This window comes from Camelus bactrianus, chromosome 5 (assembly GCF_048773025.1).
Source record: "Camelus bactrianus isolate YW-2024 breed Bactrian camel chromosome 5, ASM4877302v1, whole genome shotgun sequence".
Classification (NCBI taxonomy): Eukaryota; Metazoa; Chordata; class Mammalia; order Artiodactyla; family Camelidae; genus Camelus; species Camelus bactrianus.
The window spans coordinates 88,663,655-88,691,494 of NC_133543.1; the positions used below are offsets into that span (position 1 = coordinate 88,663,655).

A 27,840-nucleotide genomic window follows, 5' to 3' on the forward strand; every position below is an offset into this window, starting at 1 on the left:
AATGCTGGAGCTCAATACCATAGGAGGGATTGTTATTCAGAGGCCTGGGGCACATCTCCCCTCATGTCTCCCCCTTAGAAGGCCCTGCGAGGGCCTCCCACCAATTACCCATCTCACACCCTTTCTCCTCTATAAGGCAAAGATTCTACAAAGCTGGGAAAGGAGTGCAAACTTCCCTTAGGCTGGATAGGGAGCTAGGGTGAAGATAAAGCCTGGAAATGCCCAGGGTTGGGTGGGGTTAGAGAGGAACCCAACAGGGCTCTGCAGAGTTAAGGAGGCTCTGCCCCACATGATGGTGCCTGGCTAAGGGGGTGTGTGGAGATTGAAATTCAGCTATCAGTCCTGCTGTGGGGCTGTATTCACCCAAACCAAAGAATGGCAAATGTGCCATCTGGACAAGCTGTACCACTGATCCAAGCTGATAGGCCTTTACCAGGCAGAGGTGTGGGACTGGTTATATTTAGCAGGATCCCCAGGATTCTTACCAGGAGTTTCATCTCAGCCCTATCAGGCACATACATCCTAAGCCAGTGTACACTTCATAGTCAAGGGTCCTGGAGCCTGAGGGTAGGGTCAGGTTGGCAGAGAAAGACCCTCAGAAAGATAAGGATGGAGATCGCAAAGCAAGACACCAAGAAGGAGGCAAGAGGGGCAGATAAGTTCAGGAGCTTTTATTGAAGGTCCTCCAGGGAGGCGCTGGGGCCATGGAGCTTAGTGCTGGACTCTCCGAATGGACTGCAGCTGCCCGGTGTGGGCTTGCGTGCCATATTCACTGTAGTTACGGAATTCCCCTCCATGGTGGTCCCGCTCCAATACATACTGGTAGCCCCGGTAGCCTGGGTACTGGTAGGCCACCCACCTAGGCCAGTAAGGGCATGAGGTGGTAAGTAGGCTCTGCCCCTACCCTAACCGATTTCCTCCATTGCTACTCCTCCTTTCTCAGCTCCCATACCCCAGCTCCAATACTATTTTCCCTACACGGATCTCCCCTTGCCCTGCCCAAGGCTCCAGGTCTTCCTAACACCTTCCTTACCTCATTTCCTATTCCCACCCCCCACTGCTTCCTCATCCATGTTTTCAATCCCTTCCCCTATCCCCCACATCGCCCCCCACTCCTATTATCTTATTTCCTGCCCCCTTCCTCCTCTCCATTATCTCACTTCCCCTTGCCTCTAAGTCTCCCACCACCTCACTCCCCCCTTTCCCCCAGCCTGAAACATCTCTCTTTACTGTGTCTCTTAGCACTCCCATCAGCTTTCTCCACGCTCCTCCCTGGTTCCCATTGCCTCCCTTCTCTTCTCCTCTGTTTCAATCCCAGACTTACGCTCCAGAGCTGACTTTGAGGGAACCCACATCCTTGCTGGCCCAGCCCATGGAGGGTAGGGATGGGTAGTCATCACTGAGTTCAAACTTGCAGCCCTGGAAGTTTTCCCCCTCAAACAGTGTCACACGGCTGTCACTGTGGTTCTGAGGCACAAGAAGGTAGGGGTAGACAGGTCAGGCACTCTGAAGAGGTGTTAATGGATACATTCTCAGTCCCACTCCCACTCTGCTCCCAACACAAGCTGGGCAGACAGGATCCACAAGTACATCCAGAGATCATTCCATCAGCTCCATATCAGTCTAGAAAGATAGAATGCTCAGAGGTCCCCAGCCTAGTCCCTTCTATGGCTTTGGGTTGAGGTGGTGAGACTTGGGGGTTCCCAGAGACCCTTCCAGGTAAGGGCTAGAGGGCATCTTATGACATGGACCTGTTTTGCAGGAGGAAAATCAGAGATCCTGGGAGAAATCTGGTCCACTAAAAAAGAGTTTTCCTAAGGGCCTCATTGACTATCCAACCCCCTTCCCAGCACCCTGGGCACAGCATCTCTTGGGTAGGACCCAGCTAAGGGGTGCTGGATGGGAGAGTGAGAACAGACAGGCCAGGTTAACACCTGCTCTCTGCCCTCCACCCCATAGCCTGTGGCCTCATCAGTAGGGTACATAAGTCTGCACAAATGGGAAGTAAGATCTTCTCCTCCAGTGTATTAAATTCATTACCAACCCTTCCTCCCACCCCCCAGACATAAACACAGAGGCTTACCCGTTTCAGGCTTAATGCCTGATTGAGTTCTAGTCTCATCTTCATGTTAACCCTTGTGACCTGGGGCAAATCATTTTTTCCCTCGGAGCCTCATTTCCACACCTATGTATGAGGCTAACCGCAGCCACCTCGACCTCACAGAGCTATGTGATAACAGAGGCGCTTCATATATGTGGACAACAGGATGTGAGGAACGGATGGGAGTTCAAAACTGGCACGTTACCGACGCTGTCCGTGGTGCTGATTTCCGACTCCTGGCTTAGGCCCACATTCCAAACTTCCGGAACCCACTTTCCAAACCACTCTGGTTCTGAGAAGTAATGCCACTATTACCCACCCAAGGACTGTGTTTACACACCCCCTCATACAGTGAGTGGATGGTCTTTCCCAAGTGCCATGGTGGGGCCAGGGCCTGGAGTTAGGAGCTAGGATGCAGAGGAGGGGCAGGGCTGTGCTTACCGCGCAGAGCACTGGCCGGAAGGAGAGCAGCTGGTCGCTGTGGTGGCCGGCACTGCCACTCCAGGCGCTCCAGCGAGGATAGTCACCCTTCTCCAGAATGAATTGCTGTCCCTGGAAGTCGGGGTACTCGAAGGCCACCCAACTGGGGAAAGATAAGGGAGGCTGGGAGGCATCTGCCCCAGCCTCATTCTTTCCTCCCACTCCCCCATGCTTGCCATGAAAATGGATCTTTTTCTCCACCCTAGACTTCTGCCCTGACACACACATAGCAAGGCAACCCAGCCCTTGTAGAGGCTAAAGACCCTAAGCCGGCTGCTATCTGGGGTTTGAGGGGTCCAAGCTTCCAGCTCAAGGCCCCCAGACTGGAATGAGTTTTCCAGTCTACAAAGATCGCCTGACAAAGCACTCTTACTTCAAGGATTTAGGTCACTGCAAAGGTAGGCGTAGGAATCCCCAACCTACGACAGCAACCTGTGATAGGAACGGACTGCAATATTTCGGATGCCTCAGCTCTCCCGAGGGCCCCAGGCTCTAGGAGTCCAGGGTAGGGTGAGCAGAAGGGATTTGGCCTCTTTTTTTAAAAGAATCGCAGAGCCATCTATCTAACTTTGAGGAGTACAAAACTACCCTGGGAACCCCTTAAGGATTCAGGCTGACCCCACGGGGTCCCGCAAAGGATCGCTTCCCGCCTTTATCCCTTTAACTCACACGAGGATACACGCTTTCTCATGATTTGTCTTGATGCTGGCTGGGAGCTTCGGGGAAGCCTAGGGATTTTCCATGTGGGTGGGTCTCTCTCAGGCAGGACTTGAATATAGTCTGGAGAACAGAGGGCTGGGAGCCGAGCCGAGCCAAGGGCTCAGACTCGGAGCTTGCGCCAGGAAGCCTGGCACCCCCCAACCTAGACCACCCGCGGGGGAACAATCACTCACGCGCCATTTTCCACCTTGATTGAGCGCACCCGGCGCAGGCCTCCGCGCTCGCCGATGTTGGCGCAGTCACTCAGCAGCCGGCAGCGGCGGCCCTGAAAGTCCTCCTCATCCCAAAGCGTGAGGCAGGCGGGCGCTGGGCCCTGCGCAGGGGCACTGCTCATGCCGCTGCAGACAAGAAGGACGGGACCAATCGCTCAGCGTCTAGAAAGCCCCCTCCCCGGCCCGGACCCTCCCAATCAGGGTAGGAGGTGAAGGCTCCGCCGGCTGGAACCGGGCTGCTAGTGGCTCTCCCCCATCTCTCTCTTTCTCGCCCGAAGAGAGTCCACCCCTGCACCAAGTATTCACCGGGTGGGTGAGCGAGGTACTGTCCGAAAATGGAGAAGTTGCGCGCGGGCTGGGTGTGCGGGGCTTTATACTAGGTTTCACCCCCGCCCTGCACCCTCTCCCGCTGCGGTGGGGGGAGCTGAGTCAGCGGGCAAAATGCGGTCCGCGCTGATGTCCCCCGGAGAGCCGAGGCCTTTCCCGCAGCCGCTGACCTGGCCCCAACCCTCGGATATTACAATAGAAAGTGCTGAGGCACACGTCCCGCGCCCGCCGCAGCCGAGGCTGACTCTGCTTTTTCTTTTTGGGGGGCCTGAGCCAGGCAAGGCGCACCCTCCCTGGCACAGACCCTCCGGGATAGAGGTACCCGGCCCACCCTTGGAGTTAGGGCGGAGCTAAAACTGCGCCTTCCTGACTCGAGGCGCGGAAGTCCTTTCCAGCGTATAAACGCCACCTTTTCTTCAGCCCTAGGTCAAGACCTCTCTTTTGGGCGACTCTTGGGAGGAAATAGGCAAGACTCCTCGCAAGCGACTGTCCTTACGCCCTTCAGTCCTCTTTTCCCTGGAGGATGGGCCATCGCGCCCTCTTTTCCTTTCAAGTGCCCAGACCTGGCGATGAGCTCCCTGTGTTTTTCCTGCGCAAAGGGGCCAAGAAGAGGCAATGACCAGGACTCGCCGCAAGGCGGCGCTCAGCGCAGGAAATTTGAACTACCCGAGGGAAGAAGCGGATTTACAAAGCGTTTAGGAATAAGAGTAAGAGAGTGGCTTACTACGGTAGGTAGAAAGAGCCTTTCAGCTTTAGGGTGGCCGGAACCGCGACGCCACAAGCCACCAGACTGAGCTCCAGGATCTGGGGCCTCCGGTCCTGACGTCTGCCTGGAGCTAGCAGCTGATAATTGAGCGCTTAGTTCAGGCCAGACTCTCTGCTCAGAGCTTTTACGTGCATGATCTCAGCTAATTCTGGCACCGACCGGGTGAGGTAGGTAGGCACTGTCATTGCCTTGCATTTCATAGATGAAGAAGCGGCCCAAAGGTGTTCTGGAACGCAGTCGGGGGTGGAGGAGTGGGGCGGCGGCCACCCAGATAACAAGTGGCCTAGTTGAGGTACAAACCTGGGCTTCTGTTTTGACTGTAGGCCTTAGGCTCTTGCCTTCGATCCTAGTGCCACATTTGGGGCGGGGTGAGGAAGGCGGGGAGCAAGGAGGGAGAAATGGAAGGGAAAAGGCTTGGAGACCCAAGGGAAACTCCAGGAAAAAACTTCCTCACAACTTGCAGCAGAATTTCCTAACCATCACAGCTGTCAATTGTGAAAGCTCAAAATCGTGAGTTTTCCTTAATGGAGTGGGTATTCTAGCAGAAGTAGAGGCGCGAGTGAGAAACTAATATCTTGTTTCCACGAACCAAGCGCTTTCCTTACAGACTCAACAGTCCAATGTCATAGGTTTGAGTGAACAGACGTGGAAACTGAGGCTCCAGGAGGTACGAGGCCTTTTCCAAATCCACATGGCTAGCCAGTGTCAGAGCAAGATAAGAATTTAGACCTTTTGACTGCAAAGCCAGTGCTCTTGCCACCCAACCTCCTGTGACTAAAGGGTTGGTTCACAAGCCAGATGCAGCTGGAAGTCTAGCCATGCTGGCCTCTATATTTTCTCCCAAATTCCAAGCTCATTTCCAACTCATAGCCTTTGCATTTGCTTTTCCTGTTACCTGGAGTGTCTTAGTCACAAGATCTTGGCATGTAGGCTCCTTTTTTACTCTATAAGGGATGCTGTTCCTGACATTTACTGTCCATCACATCACTCTGTTTTCATTATAGTATTTATTACTCTGTATATTTGTCTTTTCCATCTTTTGTGTATAGGTGTACTGAGTGTCAGTTTTTGTACTAGAGTGTAAGCTCCATTTAAAGGGTCAAGGGCTGTGTCAGTCTTGTTCTCAGTTGTTATCCTCCAGACTAGATCAATGCTGGACATATAGTAGATGCTCAATAAAACTTCTCAAATGAGTGAGTGAACAAGGTGGTCAGGCTGGGCCAAAGCCCATGGGGAAGGGGTGTAGAAGAAATTCTCCAGTGAGAGTAGGGGGTGATGGTTTGCTTATCCTACCAACCTCCCCACCCCTAAGTTTCTGGAGTGCTGAGAAGAGGCACTGGGGAAAACTGGAGTCTCCCTAGGGTCTCTATTTTCACTGGTGAGGAGCTGCTGTTGAGGATCACATGTGTGAAGGTGAATGTCAAAAGTAAGAGGCCCTAGAACATAGGGAGCAAAGTCCAATTTGGAGGTTTTGAGTCAGTGCAGGGATAACCACAACCAGAGTTGCTTGGGGATGGATTCAGAACCATGCCCAGATCCCTGACTCCCTATGCTAGAGGGGGTTTGGAAAAAGAGGTAGGGTGTAATCTCCCCCAGACCAAAAAGAGGAAATACAAACTACTGAGGGAGGAAAGATCCAGTCCTGGACTCTGTGTCCTGGCACTTGGCTCGGTTTCACAAGTCGGGGCTAATGGGAGCGGTGGGAAGTGAGGATAGACTTCTCCCTTCTCTGGTCCAATCCCATCTCTATCCGGCAATTCTGTATTTGGCCACCAGAGGGCGCAAGGGACCGCGCTGGGTGGAACGCTAGCGCGGTGGGGCGGTTGGGAGCCGGAGTTGGTGGGAGGCTGCGGTCGAGGGGGGCTGCGGGCGCGGGTGGCGAGTGCGTCAGGCTGTGCGTCTGCGCCGGTCCGTGACGCGGGCGCGGAGTGCTAGTCCCCAGGATGCGAGGGTGTTTGTTAGAGGCTGGACGATGTGTTTGCGCGGGCTGAGTCTGGGGGTCTGGGAAGGCAATTTCCAGTCCGGGTGTTGGTGAGAAGTGACTGTATTCCACAGAAGGGATGTGGGGGGAGAGGGGGAGCGGGGAAGTGGTGGGGAGATAATACAGCTGAGATCTAAGTTAGACTTAAGAGTCGGGCTAGGCTTTGTGGTGGAGAGCTGTGTGTTAGAACAGCCATCGCTCTCCTATTCCTGAATTCTGATCTTTTCTGCGCACTAAGTAGCTATATTGCACTAGCTAGCCTCTCCCCTTGTCTGCCTCAGTTTCCTCATGAGGAGAATGCTGTGTATGTCCCACCATCACCACACTATTGTCCAGGGCTTTTGGTTCTGTCTTCACCAGCTCTCTCAGAAATGGGCATGCCCACCAATACTGCCAATAGCTAGTTGCCCAGAAGATCTCTAGCCCTCTCTGGGGCTCCCCACATCCCCTAGACCCCTCCCTGGCTCTGGGATTCATAGTCACCAAGAAGGGGAAGAAAGAGCCCTTGAAGAGAAGGTGGTGCTAGAATGGGGCTCTGGGATCCCTGTCCCTTTTTTGTACTGTGGACCCCCTGCCAGCCTTCTTTCTCCACCAGGCTGGTGCACCTCCAGTTCCCTAGGCCTCCCCAACTCAATCCCCTACTAGCCCCCTTTCAGCCCCCAGCAGCTGGTCCTGTTTGTTTTCCCAGATGAGTTGAGCTCAGAGCTTCCTGAAGGATGGATGCACAGGTGGCTTTGTTTGCCAACTCAGCACCCTCACCCCTACCTCCTCCATGTCCACAGCCTCGGCCTCTGGGCATGGAGCAGAGGCGGGGGGAGTTATGTGGACTGAAAAACAAGTGTCTTCAGGTCTACACATCCAAGGGACTCTCATGGCACTCTCATTACTGGAAAGGAACTCCCCACCCCCACCCTATCCAGTCCTTAGTCTCATATAGGGACCTTTGGTCCCTACTGAAAAATCTTCAGGACCCCCCCACACCCATGATTCTACCAAAACACCCATCCCGTAAGGTACCCTAAGATCACACAGAGAAGCCCTCAGACTCAGTCCTGTGCCCACAGTGAAACCTTGGGTTTCATTTAGATCCTCATCCCATATGGGGGAAATGTAGATCTGACAAAGAAACCCTCAAACCCAATCCTGGGCTCACACCTACATTTCCATCCCAGGTAAAGGCCCTGATAATCCCCAGAGAAGTGACGTCTCCCTCATATTAAGCCTCATCCCATGAACAGCCCAACTTCTCAGTACTGCTGGGCAGCTTAGTGGTGCCAATGTCCTCTCCTCAAGTCGGCCTGCTCCCATCCCTTATCCCTCATTTCACTGGGAAATCAGCCAGGGCTTTGGTGACTGAAGATGCAAATTCTGTGAGTGGTGCCCTCCCCCACCCTGCACCATCACCAGTCCCTCCTTTGTAGCCCTGTTTCTCTACTCCCCACCCCCTCCCCAGGTCTGGAGCGAGGAACTGGCAGCGAGCACCTTCCCTGGGGCTGTGAGGTCTGGTATCCTGGGAGACAGAGATAACACGGGTGAGAGACTAGCTCAGCTCAGACAGGGTCCGACAGCTGGGCCTGAAAGAGGTGGGTACTGAGGGGGCAGGAGCCCCACCCACAGAGACCCATTGTCCTATCCCACTGTCAACAGAGCCCTTCTTCTCTGCCCCTCAGTGGGGATGGAGAACTGGCCCCCATCCAGGGAGATGGGAGGCAGCTTTCACCACCACCCACTCACCTAGACATAAAGCCATGGGGCTTGCACAGGGCGGCAGGGAGAGGGTTCACACATGCACACGTTTACAAGGAATGAACCCCACATGCATCACATGTGAACAGTCTCTTCTAGGATTCAATAAACACCTCAATGGTCACACTCATTTACAAGCAGACATTTGTTCACTCACTGATACCTCAAGTACTGAATAAGATGTACTATGTGCCAGGTACTGTGCTGGGTGTTGGAGTCACACTCGAGTATACCCTTGTGCACCTTCGCATGCACACAACCCACATGACTGTCACCTAGGGAAGATCATCTCAGTCACCCACCCATGAACATACAGACACTGAAGGGTTAAGAGTTCAGCCTCTGGAGTCACACTGTGCTGCTGCCAGGGTTCAAATCCAAGCTCTACTGCTTATAAGCTGGATGAACTTGTACTCCTCAATGTTTCCCTCTGTAACATGGGAGTAATAGTCTTTAAAATAGTCATGAAGATTTAAATGCATGTAAAACCCTAGAACTGACCTGCAGTAGGCACCAAATAAACGAGCTATTAGTGTTGTGGTGGCTGTGGTTCTAAGTGGCTTTGCTGACTAGTTCTTCTCACCCCACCTGGGGCTGGGCTGGGTTGTGGGGAGGAGTCAGGGCAGCAAGCATAGCTGCATCCTGCCCAACCCCGTCCCACACTTGTCCTGTGGGAGCCAGCCTAGCACTCAGGATGGGGAGCCTTCCTGCTTCCCCCCAATTAGAGCCACTCTGCTGATGAGCTCAGTTGGCCAGGCTTGGGAGGGTGCGGGGTAGAGGTAGGGGGATCCCAATTTCCTTTGTTTTGTTCAGGCCTCTATTCTCCTCTGAGTAGAACCAGAGATCTGACTTCTGGTCCTGGTGCTTTTCCTGGTTCCATACGTGTACTTGGGTGGGTCACTCCCCATCTTGGGGCCACAGTTTTGTACCTGAAAACTAAGTTAACTGCTGGTCCTCACGGGGCCTCGTAGCCATGACTCCTGTGATCCTGTGATGCCTCAGGAAGTCTCCCTTCCCTCCCTACCCAGCCTCTGCCTGCCCCCCACCTACTTCCCCTCCCTACACACACACACACCTGGCCTAGCCAGAGTGAGGGGGCAAGTTGCCACTGTCACCATGGGGACTAATCTCCGAGAAGGTCAGTGAGGCTCTGGTTCTGCCTTGGCCGGATTGGGGATTAGCACCTGGGTATGAGCCCCCCCCCCCCAACCAGTTCCTCCACTCCCAGGTCCCCTCATCCTCCATAGACCCTGGACAACTACCACGCCCAGAAGTTCCAAGGCTGGGCCAGAACCTGCAGGTGGGTAGTGGGGGCAGGGTAGCTGCCACAGCTGTCTGTCTGTCCAGCTGTGGCCAAGAGAGAAAAGGGAAGAGATGGAGTCAGATCCATGCCCCTCCCTGCTCACGTGGCCTGAGCTATGCCCCTCTTCACCTTCTGCCCTGTAATGGGGTGAGATGGGGCTCCCAAGATAGGGGTATCACCTCCACCTCCAGCCTTGGCTGTCCCATTTGCAGCTCAAGTAGAATCCATCTCTTTCTCTTCTGTTGTGGGTAATTCCCTATCCCGATGTGGGCTGGGATGGAGGTTGTTTTCACTTAGCCTGTCCCTTCTTCCGCACACATTGTGCCTTCCAGACCTGGTTACCCTGACCTCTGACTCAACATCTTCAAATCCCTGCATCTCTCTGGAGTGCGCATCTCTTTATGCTTGTGTGTCTGTCTCTGGTCTCACTCTAGCTCTCGCTTTCACTGTCTGGGGTGAGGGGTGGAGGTGATCTTCAGCCCCTCTGGACCCTGAAATCTTCCTCACACCCCTCTGGGCTGCACCCTCTATCTGTCCCTCTGTGCTTCTGCTTCGGTTCCCCGGTTCCCCGCTGTTTCTCATCCTTCTCTCCTCTCCGTGTCTCAACTGCTGTTTCCCAGTCCCCCTACGGCCACACTCCAACTGCTGTTTCCCTTTTTCCGCTTCCTCCATTACCTGTCCCCTCCCTCACCCAGGGTGGTGACAGGGATGACAGGAAGCAGGCTCCCGCTTTGAGTAGGAAGGGGGAGGGAGTAGGGGCCCACCTCGAACACCAGCTGCTGAGCACTCCCCACACCTGCAGGCCTGCCTGGCGCCTGGAGACTCCGCCCCTGGCCAGGCAGGGGAGGAGGGACCTGCAGGAGAGGCTGGATTCCTGGCCAAGTCCAGGAAATGCGGGTCTTGGGGATGGGGGCGGTGGATGTCTGGGGAAATTAGGCCCCTCTGGGGGAAGAGGCAGTGGCTCTCTGTCACAAGGGCAGATACTAGCCCACTGGTGGCCTTATTCTTCTCACCCCTCCCCCAAGGAATGTTCTGTGCACTTTTGTGTGTGTACGGAGGGGGATTCATTCCAGGGGGAGACCTTTTTGTTGTGTAGCCCCAGGATCTGGAATCCTAGCCAGAGGGAGAGCGCTCTAGCCCCCTTCCATGATTGGGGGAAGGGAGAAGAAGCCTTCAAAGACACAAAGATGTTCCAGCACCCTGCCAGGCCCCTGACAGGAAAATCAATCAGTGCCAGGCAAGGAACAGAGGGCTGGGCCCAAGACAGTAGTCTGGTCAGGGAGGCCAGGATGGGGGCTGCACACATTCAGCCTGGGACCCATGGATCTCCCCCCACCAAGCACCCTCCTGCCCCAGGGCTGCTGCACACTGTTCTAGCCTGCAGTCCACCCTCTCCACAGACCTGCCTGGGATCTGTCAGAGCCATCTCATCCCCTCCCCCTCCCTTTCTCTCTGCCAAAGACTCAGCAGATCCTGCGGAGCCTGCGGGTAGTTGGGTGAGGGGTGGCAGTGAAGTTGGGGGAAAGTGGAGGGGGCAAGCCAGCACATCCAGGAACATCCAAATTAGAATCAGGAGGGACCAGTGACTCCTGACCCTCATTCCCATCTCCCTGGGGGCCACCTCTACCTGGGTGTGAGGGGATACAGTCCCTCCCCATGATGCTTCCTCACCTTTAGGGGAAATTGGTGCTCCTTATTGCTGTCCAAGGAGCCTTCTTTCCACCCCTGACCTACACCGGGCCCCTCCCTCTGGGGCTGGTTAAGCCTCACCATCAGTTTTTGGAGGGGGAATGGAGGACACCTGGAATGGAAGAACAGAGACTCAGCTGGAGGCTCAGACTCTCCCCAGCCCTCAGCTCTAGGCTTTCCAAGCAGGAGGCTACAGGTCTGGTACAATCTTCCTCCTTCTCCCGCATGTCAGATCTGAACACTTTGAATCACTGGAAAGGGGGGTGGCATGTCCCACATTTGAATTGTGGCTAATGACGCATGGACTCCCACCTAATTTGAAGGCCACTTAAACCCATCCCCACCCCCAGCTGACTGAAACAAGAGTCCTTGGGATTACGAATTTTGGGGAAAATGGTGAGCTGCTGTGCCTGATAGCCCCATCAGGCAAGGGCTTCCAGGCCCTATGTTTGTCCTTTTCAGTAAGTCTGACAGTCTGTCTCGGACAGGAAGACTAAACGATGGGCCAAGGAAATGGTAGGGAGTGAACCCTCAGGATGTCAGCACCAAAGAGATCCCCAAGAGCCAGACCTGATCTCCATCGTGGTTCTAGCTCCCCACCCCGCAGAATTTCCACACCTCATAGCTGTTGCTCCAACCCCCTGAGGGCCTCCAACTTCCTGGGTCAGGGGGCTCAGTATCACTAAAAGCCCAGAAACCAGGATATGGGGACTGGTGGGGCTCTTGCAGGGGGGCCAGATCAAGCCCCCTCATTGTGCAAATGGGTGACTTAGCCAAGGCCACAGAAATCGCTGCGACAGAGCCAGGCTAGAAGCCAGATTTCCATCTCCGGAAGGACTCCTGTCCTGGGCCACAACCCCCTATGCCACCCGGTGGAGTCTGCTGGGCTGGCCCTTGTTACCCGGAATTAAGCCGGGCAGCCCAGGAGTTGCGGGCAGGACGTGGCCCGGCGGGCGGGGCCGGATGGGAGCCGGATCTCCCCGAGTGGAGGCGCACAGCCTCCCCGACCCGTATGGCGGCAGCGGCGGCGGCGGCGACAAGTGCCTGCGTGGCGATCGGGCCGGGTCCCCGGGCCGGTGTTGAGAGGCCGCCCCTGCCTCACGCGAGCCGAACGAACAAAACGCTCAAGTCCGGTTTGTGCGAGGGGCTCGTCGCGGGGCGGGAGCGGAGGGCCCGGGGCATGGCTGTGGCCCTCGATGGTCTCCTGGTCCTGGTCTCCGGCGAGCGCAGTGCCGCACAGCGCTCCGCTAGCCGCTGCCCTCACCTGCGCGCATCTCTGGTTGACACGTCGGCGGCCGCTGCGGCGGCCACTGCATGTGCGCACCTGGCCCGCCCCTCCCTTTCTGGCCGTCCTCCACCCGGCCTGGCCCTGCTTGGCTTGGTCCCCAGCCCACGCCCCGGAGCTTGTGCCGCAGCCTGGGCTCCGCGCGCTTTATACGGCCTGCGCAGTCCCCGCCCCTAGACACACACACACACTCACACTCACACCTGTCCGGGCGCCCGTTTGCTCGGGGCAAATATTGACTCAGAGGAGGCGGAGCGCCCCTCACCCCTCTCCCTGCCCCCGCCTGGGCTTTGGGGCCGGAGCTCCTACGAGGCCTTGGCGGTGGGGGTGGAGGGGGAATGTTGGAGACCTGGGCGCCTCTGGAACAACACCAGATGTCACTTTTCCACCCACCTGCCTGGCGGGGAGGGGGACGGGGGAGGAGATGAGGACAGAGGCTGCCAGGCGGAGGTTAGGGGGAGCGGGAAGTGGGTGTCTTAGGGAAGGTGGGACATCCCCTGGTCTGGGGATTCAGATTCACGATGGGAGTTGCTTAGTGGGGTCTGTGGCCCACTGTCTAGCGATTGTCTCCACTAGCGTCCCAGCGTCTAGTTCTTGACCCTCCGCGACATGCCTCGATTTCCCTTCATTCCCAACCTCTTAGAGTCCCGGGAACCCGGCAGATGCTGAGGAAAAGCTAGCGGTGAAAGGGCCGAGCTTGGGAACAGTCGCAGTGGGGATAGGGGAGGGGTGGCCACCTCACCCCGCAGCCACTTGCTGCGCAGACCTGGCCTGGGGCTCGGTTCCTGTCCACCAGGCTCCCCTGGGGCAAAGGACAGCTAGGCCCCGCCCGAAGCGCCCTCCACTGGCCTGACCAGGTCCAGCGCCCGGCAGCGAGAAGCGAGAATTCTTGCCCAGATGCGGTGTGGAGTGGAGCGGGGCAACCTCCCAGTCCCTAAGTCTCCAAGCAGTCGACGAGGTCCACCGTGGCCGCTTTTACCACCTGCCCCTCCCAGATTGCGTGCGCAAGTTCTTCTCGCGTCGGAGAAATAAAATCAAAGCATATATAGAAAAAAAAAGGCTTAGATGCTTTACTGGCGGAGTGATGTGATGGAAAGGGGGCCGGGCGGAACCTAAAGCTGCAAGTCGCAGGGGGTAGGCGCTCGCGTCCCCAAATAGTCGGTAGAGGGCGGCACCGTCGATCCAGGTATCTCCACTTGCTGCGCCCCCGAGGGCGCCACCGGCAGCGAGTCGGGAGTCAGAATCCTGGAAGACAGAAAGCCCCAGGTAGAATGAGTGAAGGGAGAGGCTTCCCCCCGAGCCTGCTGGCCCTTGTCACTCATGCAGCCCAGTGCGCCCCTCCCGCGGCCGCTGACCCGGGCGTCCCAACCTGGGAACGCTGAGCGGCGGCAGTGCGATGACGCGCGGCCTCGAAGTGAGCACCACCTCCCCGCGGCTCGCCTCCACCAGTATGTTCTGGATCATGTTCTCCAGCAGCGCCTCCTGCAGGTTAGCGAAAGCCGGGAGCCTGCCGGGCGGGATGCCGGGGCGCAGGTGTCAGCGCCGCCACCGACCGCACTCGTGTTCTCCGCTGTGCTCCTCTGTGCGGTACCGTGTGCCGCTTGCTCCAAGTGGATTCTCGTTTAACACCCCGCCCTCCCAACATTATGAAGCATCCTTGTTTCAGCTTTACAGATGTTCAAACTATGGCTTAAAGAGACCAAGCTGCCAAACAAACGTCACGCTGCTGGTACACGTGGTGGGATTCGAACCCCAGGCCATCAGAGTCCCCAACCCTGGTTCTGGCACTGGGCTATGAGATGGTGCAGAAGGGACTCCTAGGGAATCCCAACATGGACAGAAAGCAGTCACAAGGAAAGGTGGTACAAGAAGAGGTGGTACTTTTCTCCTGGCTCTAGAAATCCATTTAAGAGATGTGGATGACTATAACCACTCTCCTGGAGGTAATGTGATGGTAAATGTTAATAGCCTGCTCTTGGAGAAAAAAAATTAAAGCTCAGATTACCATTCTGTAAATACTCCCACTGAGGCCTTAAGTTACCAACAGTGATGTTAATGAACGCTGAGTTGGGAAGAGAAGGGCACACAGGTAGAGGCTGGCCCCAGCATATTATTGCCTCCTAGGATCCTTCTGTATTCAGCTCTCCCCCCAAACCCTCACCTGGGTCTGGCTGCTCACCAGCTGATGGCCTCCTTCTCGTCCTGCTCTTGCTTCTCCTTCACTAAGGCTTTCAGCCGCTGCTGCCATTGCCATTTCAGGGACTCCTGGGATGTGGGCTGGGGGGTGGGCTTAATCTCCATCCAGGGCGACTTCTCTCCCTTCTCCTCCACCTTCTCTTCCTCCAGCTCCTCCTTGCCCATCTCCTCCTCCCCTTCTATCTCCTCCTCCAGCTCTTCCTCCTCTTCTTCCTCCAGCTCCTCCTCTTCCTCTTCATCCGTCTCCTCCTCTTCCCCACCTTCCCTCTTCCTTAGCGCCAGTTTGTCCTCTTCCTCCTTGTCTTTGCTGTCCTCTGAGCTGCTGGAGGACTGAGACAGGTCTGGTGCTAGGTGCAGGTTGCTGTTCTGGACCATGAACCTGGCCGACTGCTCATTCCAGAACTGGCAGAAGTAAGGCATCTGCTCCACTAGGTTTTGGTCCACAGCCTCATGGAAGATCTTGTCTTCCAGAAGGCCCCTGGGTGGCAGGAAGGAGGGGAAGGTCCTCACTGAGAGGTCTTGCAGCCCTCTGTAGGGCTCTGGCATCAGGGTTCCCCAAGGGGCAATTCTTGACTACTGCATTCACAAACAAGTGCTGAGTGGGGGAGGGGAGCCCTTGATCAGTTGCCCCTTCTATTCCTTTAGAGAAAGGCATCTCTGGGCCCCATGGATCCTTAAAGGTGAACATTATATGGTAGAGGAAGAGCAAGGAGGTCAGAGTTACACAGATGAGGGCTGGAGCCTGGGAAGACAGCAGTCTACCAGACCTCATCCACTAAGGCAGAACTGAGGACCCAGCCCTGAGGATCCCTCCAGCCAGCTCCATTAAAACTGCACCATCCTGGAGGGCCTGGGGCCACCAGTGGAAGGATCTTAGGAGGAAACTCTATTTTTCAGGAAAGAAAGGGCTGGGACTTCAGGGGCTTTGGTGGACCCAGAGTTGATGGAATGGACTGGAGAGATAGAGGGTGAGGGTTTCCAGGGTGGGCAGTCACCTGATGATGGTGGTGAGACAGTCAACTAGGAGCTGCTTCTCCTGCTTGGAGACAGGGGCCCACTTGTCAGGGGATTCTTCCTCACAAGTCTCCGACTCCTCCCTGGGGCACTTCCTCTTTGGCAGCTCCCTGGGGCAGGCCGTGATATTGAGTGGCCTGGGCAAGCCACCATGCTGGGGTTGGGGGCACGAGCAGTGGTGGTGACTACCCAGCCATGAGGATATATGTGAGTTCAGGGCCGCTCCCTGCCTTAACCCAAACGTAGTGCTTTTGCTTTTTGGGAACCAAACCCAACCCTCAGGGTTGGCACAGGACCAGATGATGTTCCAGGTTGGAAGGGGAAGGAAGGAAGGGATGTGGGGAGGCCTAGGTGGGTTCCCCAGGGGGCTCTGGCTCTTTACCCCCTTTTCATAAGAGCCTAGGCAGTAATGGGGGCATCCTGGGCCCAGCAGTGCCCCAGTAGTCCCACTGTCGCCGCTGTACTTGCTCCAAGCCCTCAGCAAGGGTTGGGTCTGGGCAGCCCCCATTCTGGAGTTGGGGGCTGGGGTAGAGAGCAGAGGAAGGAGACCCCTCCCTCCCCAAGAGTTCACCGGTACAAGAAGTGGCTGGGAAAGTCGGAGAAGAAGTTGGCCAGGAAGTAGTCGGTGGCATGGGCGCGGGCAGTGAGGCCCAAGCAGAGCATGCCTGGCAAGGGTGGCTGGGGGCACGGCCAGTGTGTATCCTCCTTCTGGATCTTAAGGTTCCAGCTGGTGAGCCGGTTGAGACACTGCTGGTTCTTGATGGGGGGAAGCGTCTTTGGGGAAGGGGAAGCATGGATAACAGGAAACTGGGGACAGTACTCCCATTGCTGAGTGGTCCCAAGCCCCCCACCTAGGCCTTTTGGGCCACACAGGGGTGTGACACCTCCACCTCCCAACCCATTGGCACTTTCATCCCTCCTTTCCAGGAGGCTGGACCAGGGCTTGGAGGTATCTCTGGGGAGTGAGCAAGGACCCTCAAGTTATCCCAAGGAGATGGGCCTGGGCTTACATCCTCACCTTGTACTTCCTCGCAGGTTCACAAGCTGTACAATATGGCCTTCTCTGTGAAAACAAAGAGACCTCTGCTTAGGGTGTCCTCCCCTTTTACTACCCTTCCTGCTGATCCACGGAGGGCCTGAAGTCAAGGCCAGGACCTGCTGTCCTCTTGGTCCCACCCAACTCCCAGCCACACCCTCTTCCAGAACCTTCCCTAGGGAAGGACCGCCTGCAGACAAGGAACATCTGGTTACCCAACAGAAGGAAAGAAAAGGAGATGCCACCAAACATGGTTTGAGTTTCTCCAAGGGTGCTTGTCCTGGAGTCCTGGAGCTTTGTGGTTTGATGTGATAAGGAAACAGTCTCCCTTACCAAGCCTTAATTCCGAAATTCAGAAATCCTCTCTCCCGCCCGCAAGACACCATCCGTCTCCACAGTTGGGCCAGAGCTATAGAGGGGAGCAGTGCCTCCTTGGGGGTTCAGTTAGGAGGCAACAGAGGCAATCGAGGTGCAAAAATATTAGTGTGGGGAGGCTGTGAAATTGGGAGAGGAACCGAGGTGGATATTTTGTCTCGTGTTTATTATTGGTCTCACCCCCCCCCCATAAATACTAATAGCCTTTGTTTAGTGAATGTTTACTGCATCCCAGGCACTGCTGTAGGCACTTTACATGTATTAACTCATTTAATTCTCACAGCAATGCCACAAAGCAGATAACAATTTACTTGAATTTGAAATATTTTTGAAACTCTTATTTTTAATCTTCTTAATATGGAAAACTTCAAAAGTATACAAATGTAAAGAGAATGGTACAAAGAATCCTCCATTACCCATCACTCAGCTTCAACAATGAGCAATTCATGGCCAATCTTGTCTCATCTATACCCCATCTCTGGTTTATCTTGAAGCCAGTCCCAGATGCCGTATTACCCCCATTATACAGCTGAGGGAACTAAGAGGTTAAACAATTTGACCAAGATCACAGAGCTAGAAATCATCAAAGCTGGGAATCAAAACTGGGTAACTTGTCTCCAGAGCCCATACCTGAAACCACTACACCACACTCTCTTCCATCAGAAGGTGAGCTCTGCTTTGTTTCCTCTAGGTCTCCAGTACCCAGCACATAGTAGGCATTCATTAAATATAATATATAAGCAGGGAATGGTCAGCCTGCTTTCTGTATCCAGAGAGTCTCTTGGAGAGATGCTACGCATAGTCTAATGAAAGAAATATAATCTCTGAGGGCAGGCTGGCCAGTTTTTAGGACCACCTTGGATCACCACCTCTGTCCCCTCTGGCAAGGACAATCAGCAAGCTCGGTGGTGTTCAAAGCCCACTCTGCCCTCACCTTCACTTTCCTGTCTGTGATGGTGAACTCCACTTCCTGCCGCACCTTCTCAGCCTTCCACTCCTGCAGTTCCTTCTGGTACTGCTTCAGGAGTTCTTGCCGGTACACCTGTGGCCCAGGACAAGGAGAGAGAAGACCAAGTCTGGAGGGCCTGTAGCCAGGCCTTAGCCTGGACTTGTACTGTGAGCCCTGACTCTTCCAGAGGCTGGCCCCCGCCTCTCTCTAGGGGTCTTGGGGTCTCAAGGCCCATCCCACATCCCAAGACCAGGAGCTGTGCTCCATCCCAGCTTCCCTCTGAGGCTGGTCCTACCTTGCATACCAGGTCCAGGCTGTAGAAGCTGGCATGCACCGAAGCCTTCAGGGTCACTACAAATGGGATGGTCTCTTCAGGAGCTACCTTTCCTCTCATAGGACTCACAGACACCTATTGATTTGGGGAAGGAGTCTCTGGAGCTTTGCAGGGATGGGATGGGACAAGACAGGAAGGGATGGAGTAGACTGGGATGGGATGGAGTGGAATGGGACAAGATTGAGTGGGAGGGGATGGAATGGCATAGGATGTGGTGGGGTGGGTTGGGATGGGGTGGGTCTAGAGCCCTGCTGGAGGTTCTGATTCTGCAAACATAAGGAACTCTCACCTCCCCAAAGTCTAGAGGCATCAGCTGCCAGACAAAGACAATTGTCTCATTCTTAGAGATGTTGTTGAGGAACAGCAGGCGACTGCACTTGCTCTGCACAGGAATGTTTCCCAGGGAGATATGTGATTGGGACAGGAAGACAGTCTGTTGGTGGAGAATTACTAAGGTGAAGAAATACTAAGCACAGCAACCACATAGCAACAAGTCACTGAGTGCTTTCAACAGACCAGGTACCACTGTAGGCAACTGACACACATTTGATCCTCACAGTGACCTGACGATACTAGTACTGCTATTATTCCCAGTTTACAGATGTGCTGCTCAGAGAGCATAAACAATTTTCCAAAGGTCTCTCACAGGCACAGCTGGGATAAACTCAGACAGTATCACTCTAAAGCCTATGATTTTGACCATTAAAATAGGCTTGAAAGGGCTCAGAAATCAGAATTCACTTTGAGAAGACAGAACTAAAGCCAACATAATTTTTTGAGTCTCTGACGGATGGTTGTAAATTAATGGATGATCAGCTATTGGCATCTTCACTGGGCACAGAGCAAAAGCTGTGTTGTAGGGGTACTTGGAGAGACTGAGGCTGTGGAAGGGGTATTTTCTCTCTCTAGTCCCTGAGTGCCTCCAGAGCTGAGATTTGTCTGGCTCTTCTCTGAGTCCCCATTACTGTGCCCTCCATAGTACTCACTCCTGCAGTAAAAGTCAATGAGGGTAGGAGTGGAAGAGTAGACAGGCAGATGTATTGGTGGATAGTAACTGGATGAGTGCATGCAAAGATGGATGGAGAAGTGGGTGGATGAAGGGAAGGATAGATACATGGATAAGAAAATGGGCATGTGGATCGGGGGGAAATGGATGGTTGGGTGGATGGATGAATGGGTCAGACCTCCCAACAGTAAGGAATTTGTGAACTAAAGGCAGTGTTTTGACCTTAGATACCTTTCAGCAAAGCCCAACTAGATCCAGGGGAGGAACTGTTTTGTATGAAGATAATACCTCAGAACTCTAGAATGGGACAGCTTCTTTCTACCCCTCCCAATACCCCCATCCCAAGGCCCAGACAGAAGGGAGGGATAGAGGACCCTGCAGCAGGTGGAGTGGCTTGAGCAGGAACACCTGTGGGCACTAGGTGGCAGGATAAGCCTCTCATGGAGCTGGTGCTGCCTCTTACATCTGGAAGAGGGCTGGTTCCAGGTTTCACCTCTGAATCCCTCTCTTCTCAAGTCCAACCTTTTTCTTCCCCAGCCTCCCCAACCCTCTGCCTCCTCCTAGGCTTCAGGCCTTCCCAGCTTCCTTCACCCTACCTGTCCAGGAACCATCAGCCTCGAATGGATGGAGCTGTCATCCCACGAAGAGATGTTGTGGAATGGGGCTGTGTCTCCCATGACATGGGGGTCATAGCCCACTCCCTGGAAGCGGATGATGGCTGAGTTCCATCCCAGGATGTGTATGGGCACATCCACCTGGGGAGTTCGGAGGGTAGGGGAAGGGACTAGTCAGAGTAAGGCCTGCTGAGAAGGCCGACTCCAACCCCCCATCCCGTATTAGCCCAGGTGGCTGCTCACCGTGTAGGTCTTGGCCTCAATCGGTGAGAAGATCCACAAGACCCGAGCAGTTGTGCCTGGCTGGATCTCCCCTTTAGGGTTGAGGCAGCAGAAGATGGGGTGATCAAAATTTTTCTCCTGAACCTGTGACAGGATGCTGGTCTGGATCTCAAATGTCACGGGCACCGAGCCACCGTTATACAGTTCATAAATCTGCCGAGGGGGAGGAATAGGGAAATCTCCACACCAGCTCAGGGCTGCAATGCAGAGAGCCTGTGGTTCGGTGTCCACTGTGGGAGGGCAGGTTGATCTCCATAATGTCACCCTGACAGTCTCAGAGAGCTCCTAAATACCTCTGATTTCTCTTGTGGCTTGGTCACCCAAGAAGTATGCGACTATATTTTCAGCCAGTGACATTTTAGTATAATCTGTAATCCTTATTTATTTGCTCTCAACTTGCCTTAGTCAAGGTATCAGGGGATACTAATGTTTGTGTCTTTAGTGCTACAATTTAGGGAAACACTCATGCCTGCACCATCCAGACCCTTCATCGTTCTCTAGGCTCTCATTCTAATTACTTGTGAGGCTGCCACTTTCCACGTCTGCCCTTAGAGGCAGTCCTGCTTAAAGGCAGATAAGGAAGCTGAAGGAAGGTATGGGGTCCTCTCAAGGCTAACTCTCAAGAACATCCTGAATGAAACCAGAGATCTTCTGGTCCGATCCTCCATTTTCGAGATGAGAAGACGGAAGCCAGTGAGGATAAAGAGTTCGTCTGGATTTAGGCCTGGCCCCTCACCTCTCTCAGCACCCACTCCTGAGTATGCTGACTTTATTCTCTACCTTGGACACCTCTAAGCTCCAGACCTAGTATCCAACTTCCTCTTGATAACTCCTCTTGGTTGTCTCATAGACATCTTGAATTTGGCCAAAACCAAACTCTTCACTCTAAAAATCTGTTCCTCACTAGCGTATCTCCTTTCAGCAAGTGGCACTACATATTCCCAGTAGCTCAAACTAGGAATCCAGTACATTTTTCATCCATCTCTTTCTCTTACTTCCCAGACCCAATCCCCAGCAAGTCCCATTGATTCTGCCTCCAAAATGTAAATTAAATCCATTCACTACTCTCTATTTCCACTGCCCTCTTGCAGGTCCGGGCCACCATCCGTCATCATCTCATGAATGAAAGAGGAAACTTGGCTACAATTGAGGAGTTTGGTAGGAGGCACAGCTGTGTCTTCCAGCTCCAGATTTGGGGGTATTTTCCATTGTCTATATTCAGAGTGGTCTGGTCTCTCTGGAAAGCTCTCAGGGGGCACAGGGGTCTTTGTCTTCCTTTTTGAGGGTCTGGGCTTCTGCAGGCTTGGAAATGCCCAGCCCCACATGGGGCTTCTGCAAAGCCAGTTGAGTAGAGGGTGGTGTAAGGAAGTGAACAGAGCTCCAGGCTATGGGATTCCCTCTCAGATCCAGGAAGCCCATTCCTCTGCCTCTAGGCTGAATGGCTGGAAGCCCCTGCCCAGAAATCCAAGGACTTCTAACTGATGAGAAATTTCAGAACTGTGAAATGTTTGGGAAAATACTATATGCCTCTCTTGGATATTTCCAATGTACATTTTCAGAGCAAAAGGAACCTGATTCTCTCCAATTAATAAAGAAAATTCTATAGCTTTGTGAGGATTCACATTCCAGCTTTTCATGCTTAGAAAGATACCTTTCTTGGATCAGTGGTTTTCAAACTATGACTGAGACCCATTAGTAAGCAGGTCATGAAACCAATTTAGCAGGTCACGCCCAACATTTAAAAAATGGAACAGAATAAAATAAAAAAGAAAACATCAGAGTACTTTGCATGTGGTGGTGGTTGTACTGATTTGTGATACTTCTGTTTCAGTTGTACGTGTATGTATGTACTGGGTTATTCTCCAAATATATTAGTGTGGTTTGTGGTCAAAGGTAGAAGAACCCTGTGCTAGAGGAAGGAACCCCCGGCTTTTGCATGGGAATGAGGCCTGGCAGAGGACTAAGCACCAGTGCTGGGAAATTAAAACCTCTCGCCATGGGTCTTTTCCAGTTGCCTAATCTTGGGATTCAGCCTGCAGCCCCACCTCTTAGAGTGAGGGCTTCTGGAGGGCAGGGTCCTTGTCATCCTGTCAAAGGCTGATGCAGATACACAGAGATCAACACTTAAGGCTCTTAGTGACCAGGACAATGCAGACCACTGACCTGCCTCGGGGGAAGTGTGTCGCCGATGGGGACAGGGATGAACTGATGGCTGGTGGAGGTGAAGTGCACGTACTTCTGCTCCAGCTTCACTGTCACACCTATGAAATTTAGCTGGAAATAGAAAGCCCAGGAGTAGCATCTTTCCCTGGGAGAAACTGAAGCATCCAGCAGAGGGATCTGGACCCCAGCTCCTCGGGGAGGATGGTTCCCTGCACTTCTCTCTCGGTTTTCCAGGACAGGACCAGGGCTGAGCCTTACCAGGATCTCCCGGCCATGGGACACCTTGAAGAGCACAGGGAGGCGATCAGTGCCAATGAACAGGTGGCTGGAAGGGAGGAGACAGTCTGAAATGAGTTATTGAGCCCTGGTGCAAGCAGAACAAAAGGTCATGGCACGCCTGTGGTTTGGAGGTGACTGATCCCTGGAGAACATGGAAACCCAGCCCAGGAATGGGGTAAAAGGAAAAGTAAATCTCTCCTGCAGGTGAGGGAGGCAGGGCTCTCCCAGGATGGTGGCCACTCAGGGTACCCTGGAGTCACACAGGGCAAGGACAGGCTCCTCCAGAAGCCAGGGGTAAGGGGGTCTCCAGGACTAGAAGTGCAGGGCGGGCAATCGGGGGAGCACCTGTATTTCAATTCCACAATCTGCTCTTGCCCAGGATTCAGGCTCCCAGCCTTGGGGCTGATGGAGAATATGCAATTGTCCTCCACGCGCATTTGGTGCAGCTCGGTGCAGTCAAACTCTGCCTGCTCTGCCCACAGCTCCAGGTCAACCTGCTGGTCACTTGGGAAGAGTAAGGCCCTGGAAGCAGAGTGCAAAGCAGAAGGGGTGGAGCTTTTCAGTCAGAACAGAGGCAAGGCTCTGAGTCTCTGGAGGGATGGATGGAGATTTCCTTCATACCTCCCCTACTTATCCGCAAGCTGTCCCAAGCACGGCTGAGCGAATACGACGGTTGCGGATTCTCATAACAGCCCCCAACCCCAGGAACAGAAGCAGGGTTCTGGTGACTCAATGGAAAGTGGAGATTGAGGCTCCTTTTGTGAGTGCCAGGGGCTGAGGGGCTGTTTGTAAATGTGGGTCACTTTAAGCTGGGCACTGATCCTGGAAGGGTTTGTGAGACAAAACTCTTAGGAAGAGCTTGAGAAAGTCTAGGAATGCCAGTGGCACCAACCAGCCCCATTCGCCCTCAGAGGAGGGTGTCCAGGGCTGGCACTCTTGAGTCCAAAGCAAGGATGGGCACAGAATTAGTGCAATGTCTGGTGCTGTGGTAAAGCAGATACTGTATGCTAAATAGTGACCAAACAAGTGACACAGGGGTCCCAAGGTATAAATCTGGAAAGGAGGATCTCTCCACTCTCAGAGAGTTGGCACAGAGCTGGCCTCAAACTCAGCAGAGGATATGAACAGGGAACAGCCAGAAGGGAAAAAGAAAATGATCAACACATCTAAAAAGACTCAATGAGAGTTGGGGAAATGAAAATCAGAACCCCCTCAAATCAATCTTAAATATTTTCACATCTGAATTGTGAAAAATAGTTACATCCAATACAGATAAGTTTAGAAAGAACAGACACCCTTGAACATGGGTAGGGAGAGAAGGAATTGCTACCACCTTTTGTTGGAGGAATTTTGACAGCATCTATTAGAATAAAAAGTACACAGATTTAAAAAAAAATGCCCTTTGACTCAGAAATTATATATTGGGGAAGTAAGCTGCAGGAATAAATGTATGCATGTGTATGCATGTGTCTGTGTGCATGCATGCACACACACACTCCCACAAGGATGTTTACTACAACTTCCTTTGTAGTGGCAAAAATAAAAAATAAAAAGCACTGGGAACAACCCATGTCATCTAATAAAGGAGTGGTTTAAAAATGTAAGGGCCAAAAAAACCCCCGAAAAAGTAAGAGCCATTCAAATCACGGAGTATTATGCAGCTGTTACAAAGAATGGGTTATATCTATATGTTCCAATCACTATTGATCTGAAGGGAGTGTTATTGACACAATGCTGAGTGAAAATGTTATTGTCATGATGCTGAGCAGAGAGTAATATGTATAATATCATGCCATTATGGTAAAAAAAAGAAAAAGAAAAAGAAAGAAAGGGAAATAGAAACAGAATAACCCTGTAGCTGTATCCATGTGTCTGAGCCTTGTATGAGGGTGAGAGAGGAAGCATGCATGTGTCAAGCCCTCAGCACCCCAGCAGGGAAGACTGGAGAAGGAGCTGGGGAGTTTCGTACTTTTCTTCCATTACCCTTGTATTGTTTGACTTGTTACAAGTGAATAAAGCACTTTTTATCTGATCAGCAATAAAATGAGATCTTGCTGCTTTGTGGTAGTCTGGATAGTTTCAACACTTCTGTTACCCTGGCCACCCTCACCCAGTCTACCTCCAAATAATCCCAGCCCCCTCTTCCCTGCCAGTCCTCCGACGTGGGCCCCCATCAGGGGACTGCAGAAGCCTCCCAACCTATCCCCCTGCCTCCAGCCACTAATCCTCTCTCCACACCCATGGCCCCAACCAGACCAGAGTACAGATCTCGAAAGTAGATCATGTCTTTGCCCCCCATCCCACCTTACATCCCGTTGAGGCCCTAAGAAAGAAGTCCAAACTCTCAGAAGGAAAAGTCCAAGGCCCTGCATGCCTCGGCCCCTGCCCACCTCATCAACGCTGCAGCCGAGCTGTGCCCTTTTCTCTTACCCATGTCCGCGCCTTTGCAGCCTCTCTGCCTCTTCTTCTTGGGATGAAGGTCTAGCTCAGCTGTATCTGCCTCCAGAGAGCCTTTCTGACATGCCCCCTCCCACCACCACTTCCAAAACAGAGATGCTGCATATGCCTCTTTCACAGCACACGTCACCCTGCACCAAAAGGCTGCTATGCCCCACCTGGAGGAGAGGGCCTGGGCTTGCCTGCATTTCTGTTCTGAAGAGTGGTTCTGGGGTCTGCATCTAGGAAGCCCCCAGTCCATATGTAGTCAATGACTTAATGAGTGCATGAGGGAAAGGTGACGTTAACCAGCGTTTCCAATGCCTGTGAGGGATCATGCCTTAAATGCATGGCCCTGCATCTCCCTGGGCCAAGGCAGAGGCATCAGAGGAGGCTTGGAGGGGATGGGGCAGCAGTACAGCTCCCAGGTCCAGTGATGCACTCCCTCCTCACTTGGGGTTCTCCGTCCTGCCTGCTGCTGCCTCCAGGCCAAGTCCACACTCCCTGGTTCTCACTGGTCTTGGCAGGAATAAAACCTTCAGTCTGTTCTTTATGAGTTCAGCAGAGACCAACTAGAATTTTCAAAAATAGCCTTCTAAGAAATTGAAAGGAAACACAACAACACAAAAAGCCTAGGAGAGTCAGGCCTTCCAAGGAAGGTTCCCTGTGTTTGGAATCCGGGAAGAAGCACAGACTGCCTTCCTGAACCTCAAATGATCTCCTGGTAGACGGGCCCAGCTCACTGGGCACTCTGCCTGGCTTTCCTCCCGCCCCGGTTTCCAGCAAACTGGACCCTCTCCACAGAGAGCGTGAGCTGGCTTGCTCCTATACAAACACACAAGCACACACAACACCAAAATATGCTGTTCCAGGCCAGGACACAGGCCAATGCCGCTTTTCCTGCCCCCACTCTTGAGCCCTGTAGGACCTGGCTCCCGGCCACTCAAACAGCCCAGTGAATGGCAGATCCAGAGCTCAAGGCGGGCCCTGCGCCTTCCCTTCCAGGCCACTGCCTGCCAAGCTTCCCAGTCACTCAGGGCCAGGAGCCCTCAGTTACTCACAGTCCCTGCCCTTCTTAGACAGGAGCTGCCTAGTGAGCCAGCCCCTCCAGCATCCTCCACCACAGGGAAGGGCAGGACAACCTGGAGAGTAAGTGGCAGCCGTTGTATCCCTGACAATGCAGCCCCCACCCCAGCCACCCTCACACGTCACAAGCATTGGCTCAGGTAGGAAGGTTACTGAGATCACAGACACGCCTGCCTGCCTATTTTACTCTCATCCGCCCACTGCCATGCCCAGGCCGGGCTCCTGGCTCTCTTTCCCAAGCCTGACCCAGATGGGGACCCTTCTTCCTCACCTCCGTCTAGCCAAGCAAAGTTGGAAGTCATCAAAAGGAAGTTTACTAGGAAATCAAGGTGCGTGGCATGGAAACAGGATGCTTACTGGGCACCAGTTCGGGGTCCCACTGGGAGGAAAGCCAAGCACAGGAAAGGCCCACCTTGGCGGCCCAGGTCTCCAAGCTTGGGCCCCACGTGACTGGGGAAGTGCAGCCTGCCCTCTGGCCAGCCTCCACCCAGCTTTGGTCAGCCTTGTCATCTCCCTGACACTGGTACTGTGACAGCAGAGCCCAGTCCTTCCCTGCCAGAGACCCTCAGCTCGCCCCCATGCAGACCTGGCCCCTGCTGGGCTGGGGCTCTGTCAGGGGTACCTTGAAGCCTTCTTGCTAATTGGTGTAGGCAGGGGGTCTGGAGTTGGACAAATCTGGATGTGAACCCAGCTCTACGTCTAATGGCTGAGTGCTCTTGCCTGAGTCCTTAGCCTCCCACCTGTGAAATTATCAGCAGAGGAGGATTTTTCTCCCCGGGGTTGGTGGGGGCTTGGAGGAGAAAAGGCTCGTGAAGCACAGTGGCTAGCGTGCAGCAGATGTGCAATGGCTACTTCTCATTCGTTAAGCCCTTAGGATGACTCTGCCCGTCTCCACCAGGGTGATCCACCACTTCTAAGCCTATGGATGCATTTCAGCGAGTGACAGGTCCTGCTGGGTGACCCCAGTCCCACCCTGGCCTCCACATCCCATCAATGGGGTGGGGACACACTTCAGACACCGGGCAATTAGGTCCACCACCAGCAAGAGAAATCTTCCAACACCTGTCTCCCGGGCCTCCCAGCACCACACCCCCATACCAGTCAAGGGGTACCACTCCGCTGTTCTTCAGGGCCAGGAGCACCACAGAGGGTGGGGCATCTACCGGTGCTGCCCCAAAATTGAAGTTGAGCTTCAGAGGAGTGAAAACAGGGGGGATCTGGCTGGTGCTGTGTGAAGAAGAGAAACAGTTTCAGTGACAGGGTTGGGGACAGGATGGGGCCCTCCCAGGGGTGGCTGGCTTGGCATCCATCTCCCTACAGGTGGGAATTGGAAAATCTGGGACTCAGGGGCAGGGGTGGGTCAGCACTTCAGACCTCAAGTCAATCCTTGCCTTCTCCAGGCCCCTCTGGGAACGAGCAAGAACTGGGGAGGAGATAGGGTGTCCCTTCTTGGATAGGGC

General features: G+C 53.9%; 2 protein-coding genes across 9 annotated transcripts in view; both read right to left on the bottom strand.

Moving 5' to 3' along the window:
* Window positions 1-656: 656 nt before the first annotated feature.
* Window positions 657-12,725, bottom strand: CRYBA2 (crystallin beta A2). 2 transcript variants are annotated; one of them, XM_074364316.1, is made up of 6 exons: window positions 12,590-12,725; window positions 11,308-11,437; window positions 3,475-3,639; window positions 2,543-2,684; window positions 1,325-1,467; window positions 657-859 (listed from the first exon to the last, which is right to left on the bottom strand). In XM_074364316.1, the coding sequence occupies exons 3-6, from the start codon at window positions 3,633-3,635 to the stop codon at window positions 712-714; spliced, it is 594 nt and encodes a 197-aa protein (XP_074220417.1). In that variant the 5' UTR covers window positions 3,636-3,639; window positions 11,308-11,437; window positions 12,590-12,725; the 3' UTR covers window positions 657-711. The 2 variants fall into 2 exon arrangements, with proteins under 2 accessions (XP_074220417.1, XP_074220418.1); XM_074364317.1 differs by lacking the exons at window positions 11,308-11,437; window positions 12,590-12,725 and adding an exon at window positions 3,820-4,301.
* Window positions 12,726-13,656: 931 nt separating this feature from the next.
* The window catches only part of CFAP65 (cilia and flagella associated protein 65), a 34,590-nt gene continuing 20,406 nt past the window's right edge, over window positions 13,657-27,840 (bottom strand). For 3 of the 7 annotated variants that reach the window (XM_045512134.2, XM_074364324.1, XM_074364318.1), the window contains 15 exons: window positions 27,479-27,607; window positions 23,204-23,380; window positions 22,838-22,904; window positions 22,580-22,690; window positions 20,378-20,569; window positions 20,117-20,275; window positions 18,804-18,947; window positions 18,476-18,589; window positions 18,166-18,273; window positions 16,839-16,883; window positions 16,392-16,594; window positions 15,802-15,930; window positions 14,790-15,284; window positions 13,980-14,117; window positions 13,657-13,855 (listed from right to left, as the gene is read on the bottom strand). In XM_045512134.2, coding sequence (XP_045368090.2) covers window positions 13,723-13,855; window positions 13,980-14,117; window positions 14,790-15,284; window positions 15,802-15,930; window positions 16,392-16,594; window positions 16,839-16,883; window positions 18,166-18,273; window positions 18,476-18,589; window positions 18,804-18,947; window positions 20,117-20,275; window positions 20,378-20,569; window positions 22,580-22,690; window positions 22,838-22,904; window positions 23,204-23,380; window positions 27,479-27,607 — 2,344 coding nt within the window. In that variant the 3' untranslated portion in view covers window positions 13,657-13,722. Of the gene's footprint in view, window positions 13,856-13,979; window positions 14,118-14,771; window positions 15,285-15,801; window positions 15,931-16,391; window positions 16,595-16,838; window positions 16,884-18,165; window positions 18,274-18,475; window positions 18,590-18,803; window positions 18,948-20,116; window positions 20,276-20,377; window positions 20,570-22,579; window positions 22,691-22,837; window positions 22,905-23,203; window positions 23,381-27,478; window positions 27,608-27,840 lie in introns of those variants that run through there. The other 4 variants (XM_074364319.1, XM_074364321.1, XM_074364322.1 and 1 more) reach the window with 4 other exon arrangements.